General features: G+C 43.8%; 1 protein-coding gene and 1 long non-coding RNA gene across 2 annotated transcripts in view; one reads left to right on the top strand and one right to left on the bottom strand.

Moving 5' to 3' along the window:
- Nucleotides 1–13,291: 13,291 nt before the first annotated feature.
- On the bottom strand, nt 13,292–14,980 carry LOC126933863 (uncharacterized). The gene is made up of 2 exons (XR_007718753.1): nt 13,795–14,980; nt 13,292–13,481 (listed from the first exon to the last, which is right to left on the bottom strand). It is a non-coding gene; the product is annotated as an uncharacterized LOC126933863 (long non-coding RNA).
- A 1,824-nt stretch (nt 14,981–16,804) lies between these two features.
- The window catches only part of DDX1 (DEAD-box helicase 1), a 37,779-nt gene continuing 32,296 nt past the window's right edge, over nt 16,805–22,287 (top strand). Inside the window, exons 1-4 of the mRNA XM_050754039.1 lie at nt 16,805–17,264; nt 20,450–20,501; nt 20,799–20,862; nt 22,041–22,070. Coding sequence (XP_050609996.1) covers nt 17,249–17,264; nt 20,450–20,501; nt 20,799–20,862; nt 22,041–22,070 — 162 coding nt within the window. The 5' untranslated portion in view covers nt 16,805–17,248. The remainder of the gene's footprint in view (nt 17,265–20,449; nt 20,502–20,798; nt 20,863–22,040; nt 22,071–22,287) is intronic.

Below are 22,287 nucleotides of genomic sequence, written 5' to 3'. Positions count from 1 at the left end.
GTAACCCCAGCACTTTGGGAGGCCAAGGCAGGTGGATCACCTGAGGTCAGGAGTTTGAGACCAGCCTGGCCAACATGGTGAAACCCCTTCTCTACTAAATATACAAAAATTAGCTGGGCATGGTGGCAGGTGCCTGTAATTCCAGCTACTAGGGAGGCTGAGGCAGGGAGAATTGCTTGAACCCAGGAGGTGGAGGTTGCAGTGAGCTGAGAGCATGACACTACACTCCCGCCTGGGTGACAGAGTGAGACTCCATCTCAAAAAAAATAAATAAATAAATAATGTTTCCTGGTCAAGACAAGGTAGGAGGTTGGTCATGCCTCAGTACACCCTCTTCCTCACTAACCACTACTAGACTTAAGAGTTAAACAGAAACCAGCCCTGGAAAGCAAAGAACAGAAAACTTCTCCACTGACATCAACTTCAACCAGTTGCTTGGTGTCTCAGCCAGAACCCCCTCCCTTTTCAAGATTTTGACATGACAGCTGACCAAAGCACCCCTTCCGTTGAAGGAATGACTGTCCACCATGGAATGGTTCTGGCCAGTTTACACAGACTGTGCACAAAGCACCTTCATGTCCTACATTTCCTTTTGACATATGGAGTCTAATATTACTGCATTTTAATGATACATCTCCACAGCAAAGTCAAACATGGGATGTATGTAACATATATGTTTGCTTATCACACTCATGTGTGACCCCCCCTTTCATTAATATTCCTAACTCCTATAACCTTTTAAATATGTATGTTCAGCCAACCCATTTAGCATAAAACTCCTGTCTACCCTTCCTCCCTCAAAGTTCCAGCTTTTTTTTTTTTTCGAGATGAGGTCTCGCTCTGTCACCCAGACTGGAGTGCAGTGGCACCATCATGGTTCACTGCAGCCTCGACCTCCTGAGCTCAACTGATTCTCCTGAGTAGCTGGGACTACAGACACACACCATCACTCCAAGCTAATTTTTGTGGGTTGTTTTGGTAGAGACAAGGTCTCACCATGTTGCCCGTGCTGAACAAATTCGTGGGCTCATGCAATCTACGTGCGTTGGCCTCCCAAAGTGCTGGGACTACAGGCATGAGCCACCGTACCCAGCCTAGAGGGCAGGCTTTGACCTCAGCCAGAGGCTCCACTTCCCGGCCTGGAGGTTGCAACCAATCATAAGAAATAAAGTTTTCCTTTCCAAATTTATAGATCCTAAGACTTTAAGTGGACATAATTAATTTAAGCCCGTTCCGAGGGCCTGATTGCCCTTGCACACTGACTGAAAGGGAAGTCCCTGTCTTTCTAGGGCTAAACTTTGGACTGGGAGACACCAACTGTGTGGACACCACTGTCACTGCAGTCTTCCAGTTCTAGTGTGCTAGTACCCACAGCTAAGAGAGAAAGTTTCTCTGTTTCTCCTGATCAAAACCATTCCCTTCACCCATCTTAATTCCTTCTTTCTTCTCTGAAGCTGGGCTTAATCTTGGGCATCCTTGTGCAGGTTCCCTCTTTACTGGCAATATCCCTTCAGCCTGTGACCACACTCAGGTTTCTCTAATGATTAAAAAAACTGGCCAGGCATGATGCCTCATGTCTGTAATCCCAGCACTTTTGAAGGCCAAGGCTGGTGGATCGTTGAGCCCAGGAGTTCAAGACCAGCCTAGGCAACATAGCAAAACCCCGTCTCTACAAAAAAACACACACAAAAACATTAGCTGGGTGTAGTGGCATGTACCTGTGATTCCAGATACATGGGACGCTGAGGTAGGAGGATCACTTGAACCCAGGAGGTAAAGACTGCAGGCATCTAAGATCGTGCCACTGTACTCCAGCCTGGGCAACAGAGCAAGACTGTCTTAAAAATAAAAAATAAAAAAATGAAGCCATCCCTTGACCCCCACATCCATCCTGTATTTCCTTCTAGTTTATTTTCACCTCATCCAAACTTCTTACAACAGGAGTCTCTGCTCACTAGAAGTAGTCACTTCCCATTTAGCCCTTAACCTACTATAACCCGGGTTCTAATTGTGCCACTAACGTGTCCAGCATATAATGCTAATCAACCCATCAATTTCCAGAATATCTATTCTCTTGGTTTCTGTAATAACAGACTCTTCGAATTGTCCTTATAGTTCTGATTTTATTTGCATCCTCTAGCGCCTTCTCCCTGTTCTCTGCACCACACTGCCCCCTAGTGCTGGGGTTCTCTACACCTTGTTACGACAACAGTGCTGCTCAGACCAGTGGCTCTGGCATCACGAGGAGCTTGTTAGGGATGTGGTATCTCAGGCCCATCCCAGACCTGCTGAGTCCATATCTGCATTTTAACAGAATCCCCAGGTAATGTTCATGCACAGCAAAGGGTGGGAAGCAGCTCCACCACTCAGTCCTCACTCCCTGCTCTTCTCTCTTCTGGGTGAACTCATCAATTCCCCACGTCACTACCTATTTGTTAAGGTTTCTCAAATCTCTACCTTGACCCAAAGTACCTCCTCCAGGTTTCAGTCTCACATAGCAGACTACTTGCTGGCCATCATATTCACACCGAACTCAACAGACCCATGCCTACCAACCAGCTGCCCCTCCTGTAATCTACTTTTCCCAACTGATGCTAATGTCATTCACCCAGTTATCCATACTGAAATGTGGGCATTGCACTAACGCCTTTCTTCCTCTCATTACTCTCCCTTTACTCTCCCCCTCTACCCCCATTCAATTCAACAAGTCATCAAATCCTGGCATGTTAATGATATTTCTCTTACCTGTCCTCTCCTGCCTGACACACTTTCTTTGTCCTCATTCAAGTTTCAATTACATCTTATATATACTACTGCAATAATAGCCTCATAATGGTGCCTACACAGATCTATTCTTCACACAATCGCCAGGAAGAGTTTTATAAAATTGAAATATGATCATCTCACTGTCTTGCTTAATATCTGTCCCACCCACCATAGTGGTTCTCAAATCGTAGTCCCTGGACCAGGAGTATTAGCATGGTACTCACGAGTTGCCTGGGAACCTGTGAGAAATGCAAATGATTTTTGCCCCAGACCTATTGAATCAGAAAGTCTGAGGAGGAGGTTTCTACATCCTGTTTTAACAAGCTCCAGGTGATTCTGATGCACACTGAAGGCTGAGGCCCACTGACCTCCCAGAGTAAACCAATATTGATCAGCAAACAAAGTTCCCTCTGATACAGCTCAGGTCCAAACTCTTTAGCATTATTTCTGTCTACTTTTCAATTTTGAACTTGACATGTGAGGAATGGAGGAATATTTTTTATTTCTATGTATGGTAGCCAATCTTCAAAATGACGCCCCTGCCCCATTCCCCAGCATCCTAGTGTCCATGCACTTATGCAGTGCCTTCCACATTGAACAGGGCTGGCCTGTGTAACCAGCAGCATACTGTGGAAATGATGGTGTGAGACTTCAGAGGTTACAGCAACCTCTCTCTTGAATCAGTTGCTGGGGGTAGACACCTGCCATGAGCGACAACACTCAAGAATCCTATGGAGAGGTCCAGGTGGTGAAAAACTTCTGTCAGCCAGCACTAACTCGCCAGGCGCATGAGGGAGCCTACTCACAAGTGGATCCTTCAGCCCTGGTTGACATGTTGACTGCAGTCTCATGAGATATTCCAAGCCAGAACCATCCTAAAAAGTCATTCCTGGATTTCTGACCCACAGAAATAATGTAAGATCATCCATATTTTTGTTTGAAGCCACGAAGTTCCAGTGTGGTTTGTAATGCAGCATGAGATGATTAATACATCAGGGTACACCATCCTGTTTCTTGCCACTGTGTAAGTCTCCATGCTGTCCCCTCTACCTGAAAAGCTTCCCCTCCTTTTTTCCCCCATAAGCCCCTCTTCATCTAATTAAATTCAGTCCACCTTTTAAGATTCATCTGAGATATTATCTTCCCCAAAATCCCTTCTCTGACACTTCCAGACTGGCTTAGCTGTCTACTCGGAGTTCCCATGATACTCTGCATATATCTCTACCACTGCATTTCTGCCTTGTGTAAATTATGTGTTTACATTTATCTCAGCTGAAAAACTTAGATTATCTAAAAACTTAGATTATCTTGAAAGCAAAACATTGTGTCTTATTCATATTTGTCTTACTCATATACCCAGCACTATCATAGGCCTTGGCACCTAGGAGGCACTTCATCAGTTTTGTTAGGTGAATAGCAAATGAAGGAGCTTTGTGAAGCTCTTAGAGATGCTTCATGGAAAGAATATAGTTCCTTGTTCACTCAGTATGTTTCCATTTCTTCCCAAGGCAGAAGTAGCTTCCAAATCAGGAGATTCAATATATCCACTTGTGGCAGATTGCATTTTCCAAAGATGGCCATATGCTCTGACCCAGTATCCAATATATGGTACTGTTTGTCCCATAGCCAAGATTCCCAGGTCCAGGAATCAAGGGGCAGAGATGTGAATGGTGCCACTCACTATTACCTCTAATGAGCCACTAGCAAAATGTTCACTTCCAGTTCCTGTGACTTTACACTCTTCTGACCTAGATAGAGGTCTTAGCTCCAAAGGCAGGAATGTCTCCACCGGGAGACACAACAATGATTCCATTGAACTGGAAGTTAGATTGCCACTTTGGCATTTGCATGCCTCTGAGTCAACAGGAAAAGAAAAGAGTGACTGTGCTGGCTGGGGTGATTGATCCTGATCACCAAGGGAAAACTGAACTGCTTTTCCACAAGAGAGGTAAAGAAGAGTGTGTCTGGAATACAGGAAATTCCTTAGGGCATTCCTGCCATTACCATGCCTCCTGATTAAAGTCAATGGAAAACTACAACAACCCATTCCAGGCAAGACTAATGATCCAGACCCTTCGGAATAAAAGTTTTCATGAAACTTTTCATGAACCTTCAGAAAAAAAGGTTTCATGAACAACTGTGGTGCTTGCTTAGGGCGAATGGAATACAGAACAGATAGTGGGAAAAGGTACAGTAGTTATAAATACCGGATATGACCACATAACTAGTTATAGAAACAAGGACTGTAATTGCCATGAGTATTTCTTCCTTATTTTGTTATGAATATATTTGTGTGTTTATAGTGTATATATGTATGTGTATATATGTATATGTCTGTTTATATGTGTATATGTGTGTATATATGTTTGTATATATGTATTTATGTGTATATACATTTGTTTTGCTATATGTATGTATATACATATATGGCAAATATCTTTATTTATGTATTTGGTAGAGACAGGGTCTCACTATGTTACCCAACCTGGTTTTGAACTGGGCTCAAGGGATCCATCTGCCTCGGCCTCCCAAGGTGCTGGGATTACAGACATGAGCCACTGTGCCTGGCTGCAAATATCTTTGTTTTCTTCCCTCTTATCCTCTCATGTAACATAAGATACACTCATTTTATATTATAGTATCTAAGTATTGTTAATTTTATATCTAAATATTGATATAAAAATAGAATGTCAAGGAGAATAAACATCATCCAAGAGTTTTTACATCCTCTCCTGGGGAAGGAGCTAGTGTATTTTCCAGTGTACACAGGACAGTTGTATCATCTTAGGTGGAATTATGACCTTGTTATTGTGTTTATTTGGAGATTAAGTATGGTTTAAGGAGATGCGTATGGGTGCCAAGTTGACAAGGCATGCATGTGTGATGTTTAATATTATGTATCAATATATGTGGGCTACGGTGCCCAGATATTTGGTCAAACATATTCTGGGGCCAGGCACGGAGGCTCGTACCTGTAATCCCAGCACTTTAGGAGGCCAAGGCAGGCAAATCACTTGAGGTCAGGAGTTGGAGACCAACCTGGCCAACGTGGTAAAAGCCTGTCTCTACTAAAAATACAAAAAATAGCCAGACATGGTGGCAGGCATCTGTAATCCTAGCTACTCAGGAGGCTGAGGTGGGAGAATCGCTTGAACCCTGGAGGCGGAGGTTGCAGTGAGCTGAGATCACACCATTGCACTCCAGCCTGAGCAACGGAGAAAACTCCATCTCAAAAAAAAAAAAAAAAACCCAGAAAAACCAAACATATTCTGGATGTTTCTGTGAGGATGTTTTTGGATGAGATTTACATTTAAATTGGTGGCTCACACCTGTACTGCCAGCACTTTGGGAGACCAAGGTGAGGTAGGAGGATGGCTTGAGCCCAGGCATTTGAGATCGGTCTGGGCAATATGGCAAGATCCCCATCTCTACAAAAAAATACAAACATTAGCTGGGTGTAGTCACATGTGCCTGTAGTCCCAGATACTTGGGAGGCTGAGGTGAGATCACTTGAGTTCAGGAGGTCGAGGCTGCAGTGAGCCATGATCAGGCCACTGCACTGCAGCCTGGGTGACAGAATAAGATGCTGTCTCAATAAATAAATAAGTAACCAAATGAATGAATAGGTGGCCTTTGAGTAAAGTGGATTGCCCTCCATAATGTGGGTAGGCCTCGTTCGGTTAAAGGCCTTAATAGAACGAAAGGCTGACCTCCCCCAACAAGAGGGAATTCTCTAGTAGATGGTCTTCAGGCTTCAACGGCAACATCAACTCTTCCTGGGTCTTCAGCCTGCCAGCCCACCCTATAGATTTTGGACTTGCTAGCCTTTTATAATCATGTGAGGCAATTTCTTAAAAAAAAAAATCTCTTTCTATAGACACACATCCTATTGCTTCTGTTTCTCTGGAGAACTCTAACACATTACCTCACCAATTTATACCTTGTCCCATGTTTTCTTAAAATGTAATGCTGAGTCTGAGCACTATGGTTCACACCTATAATCCCAGCACTTTCCAAGGCCAAGGCGGAAGAATTGCTTAACTCAGGAGTTCAAAAACAGCCTGGGCAACATAGTGAGACCTTGTCTCTAAAAAAAAAATAAAAAAATTAGCCAGGTACGGTGGTGCACACCTGTAGTCCCAGCTACTTGGGAGGCTGAGGCAGGAGGACAGCTTGAGCCTGGGAGATCGCAACTGCCGTGCATCATGATTGCAGCACTGAACTCCAGCCTGGGAGACAGAGCAAGACCCTGTCTCAAAAAGAAAAAGAAAACGTAATGTTGACGCTCCTCCTTCAAGTGGTGGCATCTATGATCCCCCCCTTTGAATCTGAGCAACCTTGTAATTATCTTAATGGATAAAATGAGAAGGAAATGACACCACTTGACTTCTGAAGCTTGGTCATTGAAGGCCACACGGCCCTGGGGATGCTCACCTTTGGAATAAAGCCACGGCATTGTGGAAAAGCCCAGGCTGCAGCTGGCCAACAGTCCCAGCTGGGTCTCATCCCAGCTAGGATGAGCGTTAACTGAGTCATGTGAGTGATGACCTTGTCATGATTCCAGCCCCTGGACAAGGTGAGTATTGTGGAACAGAGATAAGCCATCCCTGCTGCGCCCAGTTTCCTCACCCTTAAAATCTATAAGTGAAGCAAACACATGTTTTAAGACAAAAACATATTGGGGTAATTTGTTATGCAGCCATAGTAACTGGACCACCACCATTCAGATCTACAGTGGAAGCAGCCTTCACAAATTCCCATTTTTATTATTGTATCATAGGAAACAGGCAGTATAAATTCTTATATTTAGAATTGCTTTCTCCAGGCATTTTGAAGATTCATGACCATCTTTTTTATTACCTGCCCCTCTTTTTCATATGGCAAGTGGTTTTGTTTCAGTCTACTTAAAAAAAAAAAAAAAGAAAGAAAGAAAGAAAAAAAAATTACAGATCTTGTTAACAAGAAAACCTGAGATCAATTTCACAGACAGGAAGGAGGTGCAGTGAAGCAAGGAACCTGGGCGGGAGGCTGAGAAAGCGAGTCTGAGCTCTGTGTGCAAGTGCAAAATGGCTCTGCTGCAGGTGATGGAATTTGGGGATCCTGGCAGATTCTGAGCTGCTGGATTTGGAACATATGTCTGATGTACATTCTGTTCTTAAACACCCATAAGTTCAGACTCCAAATGTGGCACCATCTCCCCTAGGGCTGACAGCGTCACTCACAGGGGCCGACGAACACTCAAGATGGCTGGCATGGGAGGCAGGGCCATTCATGCCTGCTGGCCAGTCGGCACCCTACCATGAATTGTGTCCCTGCCTGGCTTGCGTATGCAGAGAGTGAGGCAGTTAGCGAGATCTCTTTTTCTGTTTTACAGTCCCTCTGAAACTCATCCGGGTTGCCCTTTGTCTCCTTCTCCCCATATATCTGGAGTGATGGACTTTATGGCCACTTCTTCAGGGGATACAGAATTATAGATCTCTGGATTTATGTCTGTTTGCCAGGCCCCCTCTGGTCCCTGCACCATAAGGTGAATGCCGGGGCAGTGAGAATGATGTTGCATTCTAATAGATCTGGACCAGTTTCTGACAGCTTATTTTGACAAAAGCATAAAATTCAATGATTGTTGCTCAACTCAGAAGTTACAGGAAATACGGGGCGGGGAAAGGATGTTTAAATGTGAGCCTCCCTGTTTTCAAACTGCTCTGTGAGTCTGGTAAATTGTGAAAAACACAGAAAGCTAAGCCAACAAATTTAATGACAGTGGTGAGTCTAGAAGCAACATAATTTACCCCAGAGAATGTGATATGAACATAGTTTTTCCTGATACTGAGGGATCACCACCTGCCACGTGAACAAATAAGGGGGTCTGTTAGGGAAGCAGGGATATGGTAGCCAGCCTCTGGGTTGCTTGCCCCGCAAAAGATCCTTGTCTACTGGAATTCACATCTTTGTGTGTATTAGTCCTCTTCCATGCTGAATAGGCCTGTGTGACCACTAAGATATCACAGAAGTGATAGTGTGACTTTGATGGCTATGCCATAAAAGATAATATTCATTCTGCTTTGTTCTCTAGGATGGGTTGCTTTGGTGGGGAAGGGTGAGGGGGCCCCAGCTGCAATATAATGAGAACACTGAGGTGGCCCAGGGAGAGATCTACATGGAGGAAAGCAGAGGCCTCCCACTCGCTGCCAGCACAGACAAGGGAGTGACCAAGCTTTAAAAACTGATCTTTCAGCCCTAGCAAAGCCTTGGGATGACTGCAGTCCCAGCTTGCAGCTTGGCTACTACTGTAAAAGTGACGCCAAGTGGAACCTGCCTAGCCAAGCTGCTCCTGAATTCCTGTTCCACAGAAGCTGGGAGTAGTAATAAATGTTTATTGTTTTAAGTTACTAGATTTTGGGGCAACTTGTTTTGTAGCAGTAGATAACTAATGAGAGCATACAAATTAGGATTAGGTTTGGCTGCATGAGAAAGACCGCCCCCATTTCCCCTTCCTGCAAAGAAAGAAGATAGATATTTATTTCTCTCTCATTTAAGAAATCTAGAGTCACAATTTTTGACTGGTATGGTGCTCCAAAGGTGTCAGAGATGCAAGCTATTTCTCTCTTATTGTTCTCAATATATGGCTCTCATTTCATGGTCCAAAATGGCTGCTCAAACCCCAGCCATCACATCCTAATTCCATCCAACAGGAAGGAAGAAATGAGGAAGAACACAACACCTCCATTATGGGAATTTACCAGAAGTCACATTTGACACCTCTGTTTATGTACCACTGGTCAGAACATGGGCATATGGGCAAATCTAGCTACCAGGAAGGCTGGCAAATAGAGTCTTTATTCTGAGCAGCCATATGTCCAGCTAAGTCAGAAATTTAAGGAAAAAGAGAAATAAACATTGGGGAAGCAGGATTTGCTGCAAGTTGCTAGCTTAGCTGAATATGAATGATAATTAGGAGTTTTCCAAGAAGATGGGTGTTACTATAGGTAGTTATATTGTAAATGCTCATACTATGTTACAGAAGATGGTATATTATAAATGGCTGCAAACTCTTTGCTATTTACTGCATTGAATTGTAGAGTCTGTTTCTCCTCCCTATGAAACTGGGCTGGTCATATGACTTGTGTTGGCTGACAGAATGTAATAGAAGTGACACTGTATTACTTCCAAGGCTGGCTTAAGAGATATACAGCTTTTGCTTTCTACTTTTGAGACACATCTTTGTGGTACTATGTAGGAAGTCTGTCTTTCCTAATACTAATCCTGCTGTGAGAAGGTCCAAGCTGGCCACGTGGACAGAGCAAGATCATGTAGAGGAGTAATGGGTGACCACACATGAGAGTCAAGTCTTCTTTGACCTCCCAGCCCAGCCAAGACACCAGCTGAATGTGACCTAGTGAGTGACCACAGGGAATGCCACATGGAGAAGAAGAACCAGCCAGCTAAGCCCTGCCCAAATTCCTGACCCCCCAAATTATGAGTGAATATATTGGCTGTTGTAGTATGCCTCTAAGTTTTGGTGTAGTTGTTCACAGCAACAGATAGCCAAAACTAAAAAGGGAAAGCTATTCTAGGGAGAGGGAACAGCATTTTAAAAACTATAGTGGTGAGAGGCAATATGGTGTATGCAAGGAATTCTACACAGTTTGATCTGCTGGAAAGTAAAATTTGTGGCAGAAAGTGGCAGGTAATAAGTCTGGAAGTAAGCAGGAAGCTGGACATGGAGGACCATCCTACAGAGGGTGGATTGAGGAGCCTTACCAACTAAGAGCTGTGTCGAAGGGGAGAGGGTTTATTAATGGAAAGACTGACCATAGCAAGATTCAAGATCCAGTGCAAGTACTCCTGAGTCATTTTTTTTCTCCTAACAGGTAGATCTGGGGCAACCTACACAGACAGCGTTTATGGAGGGAGAGGGTTACTGTTACTTGTGTGAAATGATGGGTGAGTTTGAATCTTATATTGTGAGGAAGGACTTTGTGAGGGAGGGAGTTTATGTATGATGATATTATGTTTTCTACTCAACTTCTTTTAGATTAAAACAAATTCTCTCTCTAGCTGCTTCCTCCTTCTTGGTGGCAAGATCCTCAGAAACTAAGCAGCTGGCTTTTTCTTGTTCCAGAAGGAGCTGGGAATAGGAACTGAGGAGTAGGATGGATGTCAATGAAAGGACAAACTAAACAACCTAATTTGACTTATGTTCCCTAGGCTGGGTTCAGAGTCACATTCTCCCCTGTATATGTCACATTTCACCTTCATTTTCATTGTGAGGAAATGGCCATATATTCAGGGATAATTTTGGATATTTCCCTCGCAACTCAGGCCAAATGTCTCCTCCTCCTTGTAGCCAGAATAGATTGATTATTGCTGTATTATGAAACATTCAAAAAATTTTCCTGAAAGATACGTTACACGATGTCCATAACGACATGTGTTTTATTTCCTTTCTTTCCTGTACCTCTTAGCAATGTGTTGGGCTGCAGAAAAAAGAAATTTTAAAGTGGCTTAACTGGGACACTCTCAAGCTGCAAGAGAGGTCTAGAGGTAGACAGACCTGGGCTTGCCATCATTAAGGAGCCAGCCTTTTATTTCTGCTTCAGTTCTTCTTAGTGTGCAGTTTTTATCTTCAGGACTCATTGCTGACTTTCCAGGCATCATATTAATGTTCCAAAAGGAAAAAGGGTGCAGGCCAGTCAGATCTTTCCCTTTTGAAAAGCATCCCTGGAAGTCCCAACCTGGCACTGCCAGTTATATCTCTCCAGGCAGAGCTGAGTCTCAGAGCTGTCTCTCTACAAAGGAATCTGGAAAGGTGAATGTTTTCTTCTTCTTCCAAGTTGCTTTTTTTGTTTTTCTTTTTGAGAAGGGTCTGGCTGTGTCACCCAGGCTAGAGTGCAGTGGTGTGATCACAGCTAACTGCATCCTCGACCTTCTGGGCTCAAAAATGATCCTTCATCACGAGGTCAGGAGATCGAGACCATTCTGGCTAACACGGTGAAACCTCGTCTCTGCTAAAAATACAAAAAAATTAGCCAGGCATGGTGGCGGGTGCCTGTAGTCCCAGCTACTCAGGAGGCTAAGGCAGGAGAATGGCATGAACCCGGGAAGCAGAGCTTGCAATGAGCTGAGATCACGCCACTGCACTTCAGCCTGGGTGACAGAATGAGACTCCATCTCAAAAGAAAGAAAAGAAGGAAGGAAGGAAGGAAGGAAGGAAGGAAGGAAGGAAGGAAGGAAGGAAGGAAGAAAGAAAAAGATCACCCCCGGCCAGCTGCCCAAATAGGTGGGACAACCACAGGTGCATGCCACCATGCTTAGTTAATTTTTTAAGTTTTTAAAACTTTTTTAGAGAAAGGGACTCTCTATGTTGCCCAGGATGGTCTCAAACTCTTGGGCTTAAGTGATACTCCCACCTTGTCCTCCAAAAGTGCTGGAGCTAAAGGCCTAAGCCACTATGTCCAGCCTTTTTCAGATTTATATAATAAAGAAAGGCAATGGGGAAGGGGACGACTATGGTTTGTACGTTCCCTCCAAACTTCACACGTTGCCAATGTAATGTTAAGAGGGGGGCCTTTAAGAGGTGATTGGCCCATGAAGGTTCTGCTCTCATGAATGGGATTAAAGCCCTTGTAAAAACAGCTTCATGGAGCATTTGGTCTCTTGCCCTTTTACCTTCTGCCATGTAAGGACATAGAGCTCCTCCCTGCTGGAGGACACGGTGTTCAAGGCACCATCTTAAAAGCAGAAACCAAACCCTCACCAGACTATGAACCTACCGCACCTTAATCTTGGACTTCCCAACCTCCAGAACTGGGGAAAATACTTTTTGTTCCTTATAAATTATCCAGTCTCAGGTATTTTGTTATAGCAGCACAAATGAGCTAACCTAGGAACTGTATGTGGCTTTTGGGTGGTCCATCTACAGAGGCCTTCACAGGGCCCATCCTCTCTACACTTTCCCAGGTATCTGAAGGCATTTTTTTAGGTCTGCCTTAGTAGTTGCAAAACCATTTGCTCTACAGTGGGATATAATTATAATATAGCTTACTTGAAAATACATAGCATAATATCTTGGGCCCAGGATAATATAGTAAAACTTCCCTATTACATGATTAGCGGGGCCCAAACAACCCAATTACAGAAAATATGGGGTTATTCTGAGGGTAAAAACATAAATATTGGGGGCAAGCCCAGGCTGGGAGGTGTGTGTGTGTGTGTGTGTGTGTGTGTGTGTGTGTTTGAGACAGAGTCTCGCTCTGTCGCCTAGGCTGGAGTGCAGTGGCACGATCTCAGGTTCAAGTGATTCTCCTGCCTCAGCCTCCGGAGTAGCTGGGATTACAGGCGCCAACCACCAGGCATGGCCATTTTTTTTTTTTTTTTTTGTATTTTTAGTAGAGACAGGGTTTCACCATGTTGGTCAGGCTGGTCTCGAACTCCTGACCTCTCGAACTCCTAATCCACCCACCTCAGCCTCCCAAAGTTCTGGGATTATAGGCATGAGACACTGCGCCCAGCCATATGTGTCTTCTAATTATAATTTCTTAAACAGCTTTATTAAGGTATAATTTAAATACCATAAAATTCACTAAGTATACAATTCAATGATTTACAGAGCTGTGCAACCAGCACCACAATCCAATTGTTGAAGACTTCCATCAACCCCCTTAAATGTCTCACGTCCATTTGTATAAATGGAGACAAATGAACAAAAGCCCAGACTGGGAGTTTTTTTTTTTTTTTTTTTTTTTGAGACGGAGTCTCACGCTGTTGCCCAGGCTGGAGTGCAGTGGCGCGATCTCGGCTCACTGCAAGCTCCGCCTCCCGGGTTCCCGCCATTCTCCTGCCTCAGCCTCCTGAGTAGCTGGGACTACAGGCACCCGCCACCGCGCCCGGCTAATTTTTTTTTTTTTTTGTATTTTTAGTAGAGACGGGGTTTCACTGTGGTCTCGATCTCCTGACCTTGTGATCCGCCCGCCTCGGCCTCCCAAAGTGCTGGGATTACAGGCTTGAGCCACCGCGCCCGGCCCAGACTGGGAGTTTTTAGGGTCGAGTCCAATCAGTTCTCGGTTTGGCTACAGTTTGGTGCCACCTGGTGGTGTCTGTCTGGCTTTCTGGGACGAGGCCAGGGTTCCCAGGAATCTCCCAGTTAGTAGGCAACCATTTAATCAACCTATTCTTGGGGAGACTAGACCAGCAAAATACCGGACTGAGAGACACCCATCCTCTATCTTTTGGTTTAGTGAAGGACCTGGCTACTGTTTCTCTGCCTGGTGTTATTCTACCTGCTAAGGAGAGGAGTCAGTCACATACCCCAATTCACATATCCCAGTTTGCATTACTGAGGGCATTGCAACACACACATACACGTACCTATAATTATTAAAGCAGTATATTAAGTGAGCACAAACAGAAAACATTATCCGTTATCTTGAAATCATCTCTATGGGTTATTTCTTCCCCTGACCTAGATGAAGTCTCTGGCATCTTCCAGAGCTTTTCTGGTCACTCTGAGACAATGAAAAGTTGTCTGGTTACTTTCATCTAATTATACCCTCGTTTCTGTAAACTATCATGTCCAGTATCATGATCAAAATTCACAACTTCAACCAACATTATGGCTTGCTCCTCTCCTGCTTGTCCTATTCCATGCCAGAAGCCTGCAGTGGGATGGGAGGGTGGGGTCAATCTCTTTTCTGCACTCCCATTAGCTGTTGTTTCTGACTCCTGGGAAGGATAAAGTCTAGGGGATGGGGTAGGGGGTGGGTACACACCTTTATCTGGCTGGGGCTATGGTGATCTGATTCTGGTGCTCTCTGGCTTAGACATGCTCAAGACTGACTGTTTCTCTCAGAGGGAACTTTTTGTGGTATCTTGGAGATTCCCCCTGCTTGCATCCTCCACATGCCACTCCCATAAGACAAGGAATATCTCTTCTCCAGTTTGGAAGGTAAGGATACCACTGTGTTCTTTGGGGGTCTGTGTGCTGAATCATTTAGCTCCTCCAAGCAGTCTCTTGGGCACATTCCCTTTGAAGAAAACTTCCAGTCCACTCTCCACAGATCTATTTATCCCTTGGGGAAAAAATGTCACACAATTCTCCCACAGTCGCTGGAAACACAGTTAGCTCCTGCAGCAGGCTTCTCTCTTCTCTCTGTCTCTTTTTCTGCACTGCCACCTCAGGTCCTCCTAGGGACAGCTTCTCAGAGCGGTCCTTATGCTTCCCAAACTCTCAGATCAAAAGTTCTCAGAGTAGTTTCCTGAAAACACGTTCTTTTCACAGAAATCTTTTCTCTTAATTTGCATCTTTAATTTTTTCATACTTTATTTCTTCCTTGAGACAGGGTCTTGCTCTGCCACCCAGGCTGCAGTGCAGTGGCACCATCATGGCTCACTGCAGCCTCCACCTCCTAGGCTCAAGAGATCCTCCCACCTTAGCCTCCCAAGTAGCTGAGACTACAGGTGTGCACCATGCCCAGCTAATTTTTAATTTTTTTTTTTTTTTTTGTAGAGATGGGGGTCTCATTATGTTGCCCAGGCTGCTCTTGAACTCCTGGGCTCAAGTGATCCCCTTGCCTCAGCGTCCCAAGGTGTTGGGATTATAGACATGAGCCATCATGCCCAGCCAATTTTTCATACTTTAAAGGTGGGCATTGGCTAAAGGCACAAAAATTAGATTTCAGATTTCCCTTTGGCAAGTCCTACATAATATGGGTCTTGCATCTCTCCTTGGAATGTGGGGGTACTTGGTATCCACTCAAAATTGCTACATTGCATAACTCTCAGGGTATTATTTAGATAAAATATAACAAGAATAGAGAATATAATGTGATAGTGCCCCCTGGAAGTGTGAAGCTGCAGGGCTGAGTGTATTGTCCTGGACCTTTGGAGCCTCGGGTGAATCCTATTACATGAGTAAACTGAAGAGAGAAGCCTCATGACTTGTTCAAGGTTACACAGCAAGCAAGTGTCGAGCTAGAATCCCAACTCAGAATATGGTTCCCAATTCTGTACTTCTAACCCCATTCTATCTTTTTTTTTTTTTTTTTTTTTTTTGAGAGGAGTCTGGCTCTGTGGCCCAGGCTAGAATGCAGTGGCTCGATCTCGGCTCACTGCAAGCTCCGCCTCTGGGGTTCACGCCATTCTCAGACTCCCCAGTAGCTGGGACTGCAGGCGCCCGCCACCACGCCCTGCTAATTCTTTTGTATTTTTAGTAGAGAGGGGGTTTCACCATGTTAGCCAGGATGGTCTCGATCTCCTGACCTCGTGATCCGCCTGCCTCGGCCTCCCAAAGTGCTGAGATTACAGGAGTGAGACACCGCGCCCAACCATTTTTTTTTTTTTTTTAATTTGAGACAGACTCTCCCTCTGTCGTCCAGCCTGGAGTGTAGTGGCACGATCTCGTCTCACTGCAGCTTTCGCCTCCCAGGTTCAAATGATTTTCATGCCTCAACCTCCCGAGTAGTTGCAACCCTTTTTTATTATTTATTTATTTATTTATTTATTTATTTATTTTCAGTAGAGAAGGGGTTTCACCATGTTAGCTAGGATGGTCTCGACCTCCTGACTTCGTGATCCGCCCGCCTCGGCCTCCCAAAGTGCTGGGATTACAGGTGTGAGCCACCGCGCCCGGCCGCTGCAACCCTATTCTATCTTGCCTGAGGGTTCCGCTTTTCTCTAAGACACTCTAGGGCAGGCTACAGATAGTACAGCACTCGCCCTCGCGTTGGGCAGATGTGGCTCAAATCCCACGCTGCCATTCGGTAGATGTGTGTCTTTAGATAAGTGACTTAACTTTCCTGAATCTTAGAGTCCTCATCTAAAGATTCTAATACCTTCCTGACAGAGTGTCTGGTTGGGAGGATTCCTCATTTACTTTCCCCATCTCTTTGCAAAGAGAAAGGAGTGAAAATTGCATGGAAGTCAAACTCGAAATTATAAAAGCGACGTCAAACATGGGTGAAGGGAGACCTAAATCATTACTTATTTCAGTAAAAAACAAAAAACAAAAAACAAATACCTACTGGTTGCCAGGCACCCACTAGTGCTCGGAGCAATGAATCCAGTCCATCTCTCCAGGTCATTCATACACCAAGGCCCTGCTCATCTTTGTAAAGTTGGGGGACTGAGTGGGGACGACACGGTGTGGTGTCAGCCTGAGCCCACTGGATGACCCTAATTACCAAACGTCTGCTTCCTTCTCTGTGGCAGTGACCCTGATACCGCATGGTGTGCTCCAAACACATGGTGCCCAGGACGAAGGCGGGGTCCCGAGGCCCTGGGTCCCAGCGGTCCGCTCAGCGGCAGGTGCATAAGGCGGGGCTGGTGCGGGCCTTTCCTTCCATCGGAACCGTTCTCCCGGGGCTGAGTCCCTGCCCGGACTCCGAACGCCAAAGGCCGGGGGCCGGAAGCGCGCGGAGCCACTGCCGCGCTGTGTCAGTCGGGAGGGAGGGAGCGAGCGGTGGAAGCCGCGGAGGACGGGGTGAAGATGGCGGCCTTCTCCGGTGCGTTTGTGGAAGCTCTGGGGGTAGTGGGGCGGCCCGCGGGGAGCTAAAGGGATCAGGGAGACCGAAGGGCGCTGTCCGCTGCAGCCCCTGATGGACCCGCGTTGCGGGATCGGGGGCGGCCGTGGCTCGGGTTCGGAGAACAGTTCTTTTCAGGAGCGGGCCAGGACGTCCCTCCCCGTACCCTTTCCCTTCTACCAATCTCCACTTGGCTTTCCTGCCAGTGCACCTTCGGCTGCAAAATCCAGGCGGCGGCGTTGCTCTGGCGGTTCCCAGACGCCTGCACCTCCTGCCTCTTAACGTGGCAGTGACCCTTTGGGAACCCTTTTCTGCCCGCGGCTCATCTGGGCTTGGCCAGGCAGAGAAGCGAGTCGGCGTGGGGTGGAGTGATTGGGGAAAATGACGATCCTGCCTCTGTCCAGTTTTTTCAGGCCCTTCCAAAACGTCCCAGGCATAAACCTGATCTTTATTTGTTAAACGCTATTATATCAACATTAATGTTCAGTGTTGAAGCCAAAGGGAAAGCATTTTGATTAACGTACGCACCAGCCCAACGTAAGTTTGGAAAATTTACATTTATTTGCCGCCTGATACTGTCCTTTATGCCAAACATGATTTGATGTGGCTTATCGAAACCTACAGTTGATATTTTCCCCTCTTAATCATCCTCCTATTAGGGATCCAGTTTTAGGAAGCTGTAATCAGCCTTAAATGTGCTAAACGTGATGCATTTATGTAGCACTTATGTAACGTTTATTGCTATGTAAATGTATCACGTTAGGCCTGATGTCCTTTAATGTTCTTAACTTTTTAAGATGACTTCAGGTGTTGTAGTATTTTATATTTTTTAGTTTTCTTCTGTAAGAATATTAGGAATTCCAAATCTTCAGTCATGTAAGATTTTTTTTCCTTTTTCTTTTTCTTTTTTTTTTGGCGGGGGGCGGGGGGCGGGGGGTGGGAGGTGGGGGATGTAGGCTTACTCTGTCGCCCCAGCTGTAGTGCAGTGGTGTGATAGTGGCTCACTGCTGCCTCCATCTCCCAGGTTCAAGCAATTCTCCTGCCTCAGCCTCCTGAGTAGCTGGGATTACAGGCACCTACCACCATGCCCTGCTCATTTTTGTATTATTAGTATAGACAGGGTTTCACTATGTTGGCCAGGCTGGTCTCAAACTCCTGACCTCAGGTGATCCGCCCACCTTGGCCTCCCAAAGTGCAACAGTCATGTAAGATTTCTGACTGTTTCAGTTACATCTTCTAATAGGATTCAGTTGGAAATCTGCTCAGAGTTGTTGCTGTTTTTTGTCTCCCAACATTTTCCTAAAACAGGATTTTAGAGCCAAGGTCTGTAGGATAGTTCTAGGTAGTCATTTTATAGGTACACATCTTTGGGAGTCATACACAAATTTTATGAAAGTTAGAGGTAAATGACTGGAAAAAGAGTCTGTGATATGAAATAAAGACAAAACTGGAATTTCATGAATGTTTCTAATTTTTCCTTAACTGTTAAAAGTATTATACTTAAGGTCTGGTTTCAAAGAAAACTTGCAGGGAACATGACCAGAATGGTACAACAGGTTGTCTGGAATTTACTGAAAGTGTTATGTTGTTTCTTGTTGTAAAACAGTTTTGCAAACGGCTTCAGCTTGCAGTATTCCGTATGCAGTAAGAACACACCACTCCTTTGTTTCAAGCAGTTTGCATTTTAGGAGAGAGAACATAGACTGTAATACAGGTTAATTCTTAGGAAGGTCTGCCTGGATATTCAACTTTAGATCTTCATTAGTTTATCTGTGGATTTTTTTTTTTTTCCTGAGGAGATTAACAGTTAGGAGAGTTGCCGGGCACAGTGGCTCATGCCTGTAATCCCAGCACTTTGGGAGGCCAAAGTGGGCAGATCATGAGGTCAGGAGATTGAGACCATCCCGGCTAACATGGTAAAACCCCGTCTCTACTAAAAATACGCAAAAGAATTAGCCGAGCATGGTGACATGTGCCTGTAGCCCCAGTTACTCGGGAGGCTGAGGCAGGAGAATTGCTTGAATCTGGAAGACGGAGTTTGCAGTGAGCCGAGATCATGCCCCTGCACTCCAGCCTGGGTGACAGAACGAGACTCTGTCTAAAAAAAAAAAAGAGTTAGGAGAGCCTTCTTTTTTGAAAATGATGATCCTTCTCATCTGATGCAACGAAAAAGCTACATAATTTTATAAATAATATTTTCAGTCTGTACGTTTGCTTTATGCCTTTTCACAATGGCAAGAAATACAGAATTTCAAAATTGGTATTTCTGGGGCTTGTGAATATTTGACTTTTTTTATAGGAATACGTATTTTTATAATAAAAGCTATATTTTATAAATACAGACTTCAAAGTCACTTCTCATTTGGAAGGAAAGTTTAAGTAATCCAACTACTCCATATGTTAATTACCCTCTAGAGTTCATATGAGAAATGATAAAATGACAAAACCCAGTTAGAAACAACTCATCTCTATTCATTTAGGATGGGTCTTGAAGTAGAATTATTGAAATATGTATACAGTTAAGAACAGAGCAGTTCTTCCGCTGACATTTCCAGATGCCCATGTTTTTACCGCTGGCCCCTCCCTCTTCAGTTAATCAGTTAATCAGGCTGCCAATAAATGCGGGTGCTCTCCACTTGTCTATTCATTTTTCTCTAATTGCTGAAGGTATTCACATGGTCCTGGAGTAGCCAAGGTACATAATATCTAATGTAAAGAGATTATCTGTAAATGCGCACATTATCTCTAAATTATCTCTAAATGCAACAACCCTGTCTATGCTTTGCAGACTTTTCACGAGTCATAAGAGGTAAATAAGCACTATAGTGGCTACAGTTTATTAGGTGACAGCCATGCTCCAGTTGCATTACATTATTATCTCTGGTCTTCATATAGCCCTCCAAGGTAGGCAATATCAGCCCTGTTTTGTGTGGAGAAAACAGATTTATAGCCTTGCCTAAGGTCACTTGCAAGTGAGAACTTAGATTTGAACTCAAGTCTTTCTCCAGAACTTGTGCTCTTTCAACAGTGCCGCGCTCAGTAGATTTGATGTAACTGAGCTATCCTTCAAAATCTTTACCCTGTTTTTGAATAGTAATTTTGAGAGCACTGCAATTTATGATTTCAATTCAGTATATGTGATTTTTAAAATCAATGTTTACTTTCAGAGATGGGTGTTATGCCTGAGATTGCACAAGCTGTGGAAGAGATGGATTGGCTGTAAGTACATAAAGCTTAAATGTACCTGGGAGAGGATGTTTTATAATTTAAACAGTTGTTAGTGATTTTATCCAATATTTTTGTGTCTAGTTGGATAAGTGAAATTCAGTTCTTTTGTGTGATTTTCTAAATTATGGAAAGTTTCTTTTTTTCAACCTTGATGTATTTCTAGTGGAATAGGATGGATCATATTTACCACGTAAAATTTTCTTTTAGGCTTAAAGTTTAACATGACTTAATTTGCTTAGGTGATTTTTTTTCCCAATAACTAAAATTCTTCAAATATGATTCTTTTAGCCTCCCAACTGATATCCAGGCTGAATCTATCCCATTGATACTAGGAGGAGGTGATGTACTTATGGTAAGTTTAAATTTGGTGAGGTGATTGGGAGCTGGGACACACTCTAAGAATTGCATAGGCTTAAATATGATACTTTAACTTTATTCACAAACATTTATGATACATATACTGTATTCAGAGCATTAGGTAAAAGCTTCAAACAGATAAATATTTACCCTTGAGAAGCTTAAACCAACTAGGGCAATAAGACATGTGTAAGAATGAATCTCATATCAGAGAGAATGTGGCTCCTTCATAAGAGATGCAGAGTAGTGCGGAATTTGAGTGGGACTCCAGTTATCCTTTTGCTTTAGGGATCATAGGGACTGCTTAGAGGAAGTAGATTTCTTTTATTTATTTTTTTAAAAAGGCCAAGCTCTGTTGCCCAAGCTGGAGTGCAATGGTGTGTTTATAGTTCACTGCAGCCTCAAACTCCTGGGTTCAAGCAATCTTCCTATTTCGGTCTCCCAATTAGGTGGGACTACAGGTACACACCACCACATCCAGCTAATTTATTGTATTTTTTGTAGAGACAGGGTCTCACTATGTTGCCCAGTCTGTTCTCCAACTCCCAGCCTCAAGCAATCCTCCTGTCTTGACCTTCCAAAGTGCTGGAGTTATAAGCGTGGGCCAGATTTTTGACAAGGCAAGATAAAAGGGAAATGCTTTTTAGGTAGAAAGAATACCAACAAAACAGCGAATGGTAGAATGTACGATATGACTCTGGAATACTTCAGTTGGATGGTAGCATAAAATATGTGTCTGAGCAGGGATAAACTTGAAACAAAATGGTAGAGAGATAATGGGTCAGATTATTTGGGCTCTTTCTCAAGTGTCCTGTTAAATAATTTGAGTATTAGTCTTCCCATGAAGACTAATTTGAGTAGCAGATTGTAGTATAGTTCTGGGATTAGATGTTGTTTGGATACTTTTGTAATAATCTAGATTAGAATGATGAGAGCTTCCATTTGAATGATAGCAATGGGAAAGGAAAGGGAAGAGAAGATTCTTAAAGGTATGGGAAAGGTAACAAAATGGGCTGTAGTCTGAGTTGACAGAGGAAGCCTGGATAATCTGGAGGCACTGTGAAAATAAAGGTAGCCGGTCAAATGTTAAAGATTTCTACATATTATGGTGTTAATTTGATCTGTTTAATGGACAACTTAATCTGTAAAATCAACTTTTTTCCCCTCATTCAGGCTGCAGAAACAGGAAGTGGCAAAACTGGTGTAAGTAATAAATTATATTTACTTACTCTCTAAAAGTTGAATTTTAAAGTAGCTTTGAATAGTAGTTTTTACTTTGAAGTATTTAATAAAATAGCAACCTCCAAAAGGTAAGAAATTAATTACTTGCCACTGAAAATGATATTTTTGTTGCCAGCTAATTATGAAGAGCTACAAAAAAGTATGACCTTAAGAATATAGTTTTAAATGGGTGTTAGGG

Source organism: Macaca thibetana, chromosome 13 (genome assembly GCF_024542745.1).
Source record: "Macaca thibetana thibetana isolate TM-01 chromosome 13, ASM2454274v1, whole genome shotgun sequence".
NCBI classification, from domain to species: Eukaryota; Metazoa; Chordata; class Mammalia; order Primates; family Cercopithecidae; genus Macaca; species Macaca thibetana.
The sequence above is the reverse complement of the archived record's forward strand: the minus strand, read 5'-3'. Positions and strand labels throughout refer to the sequence as shown.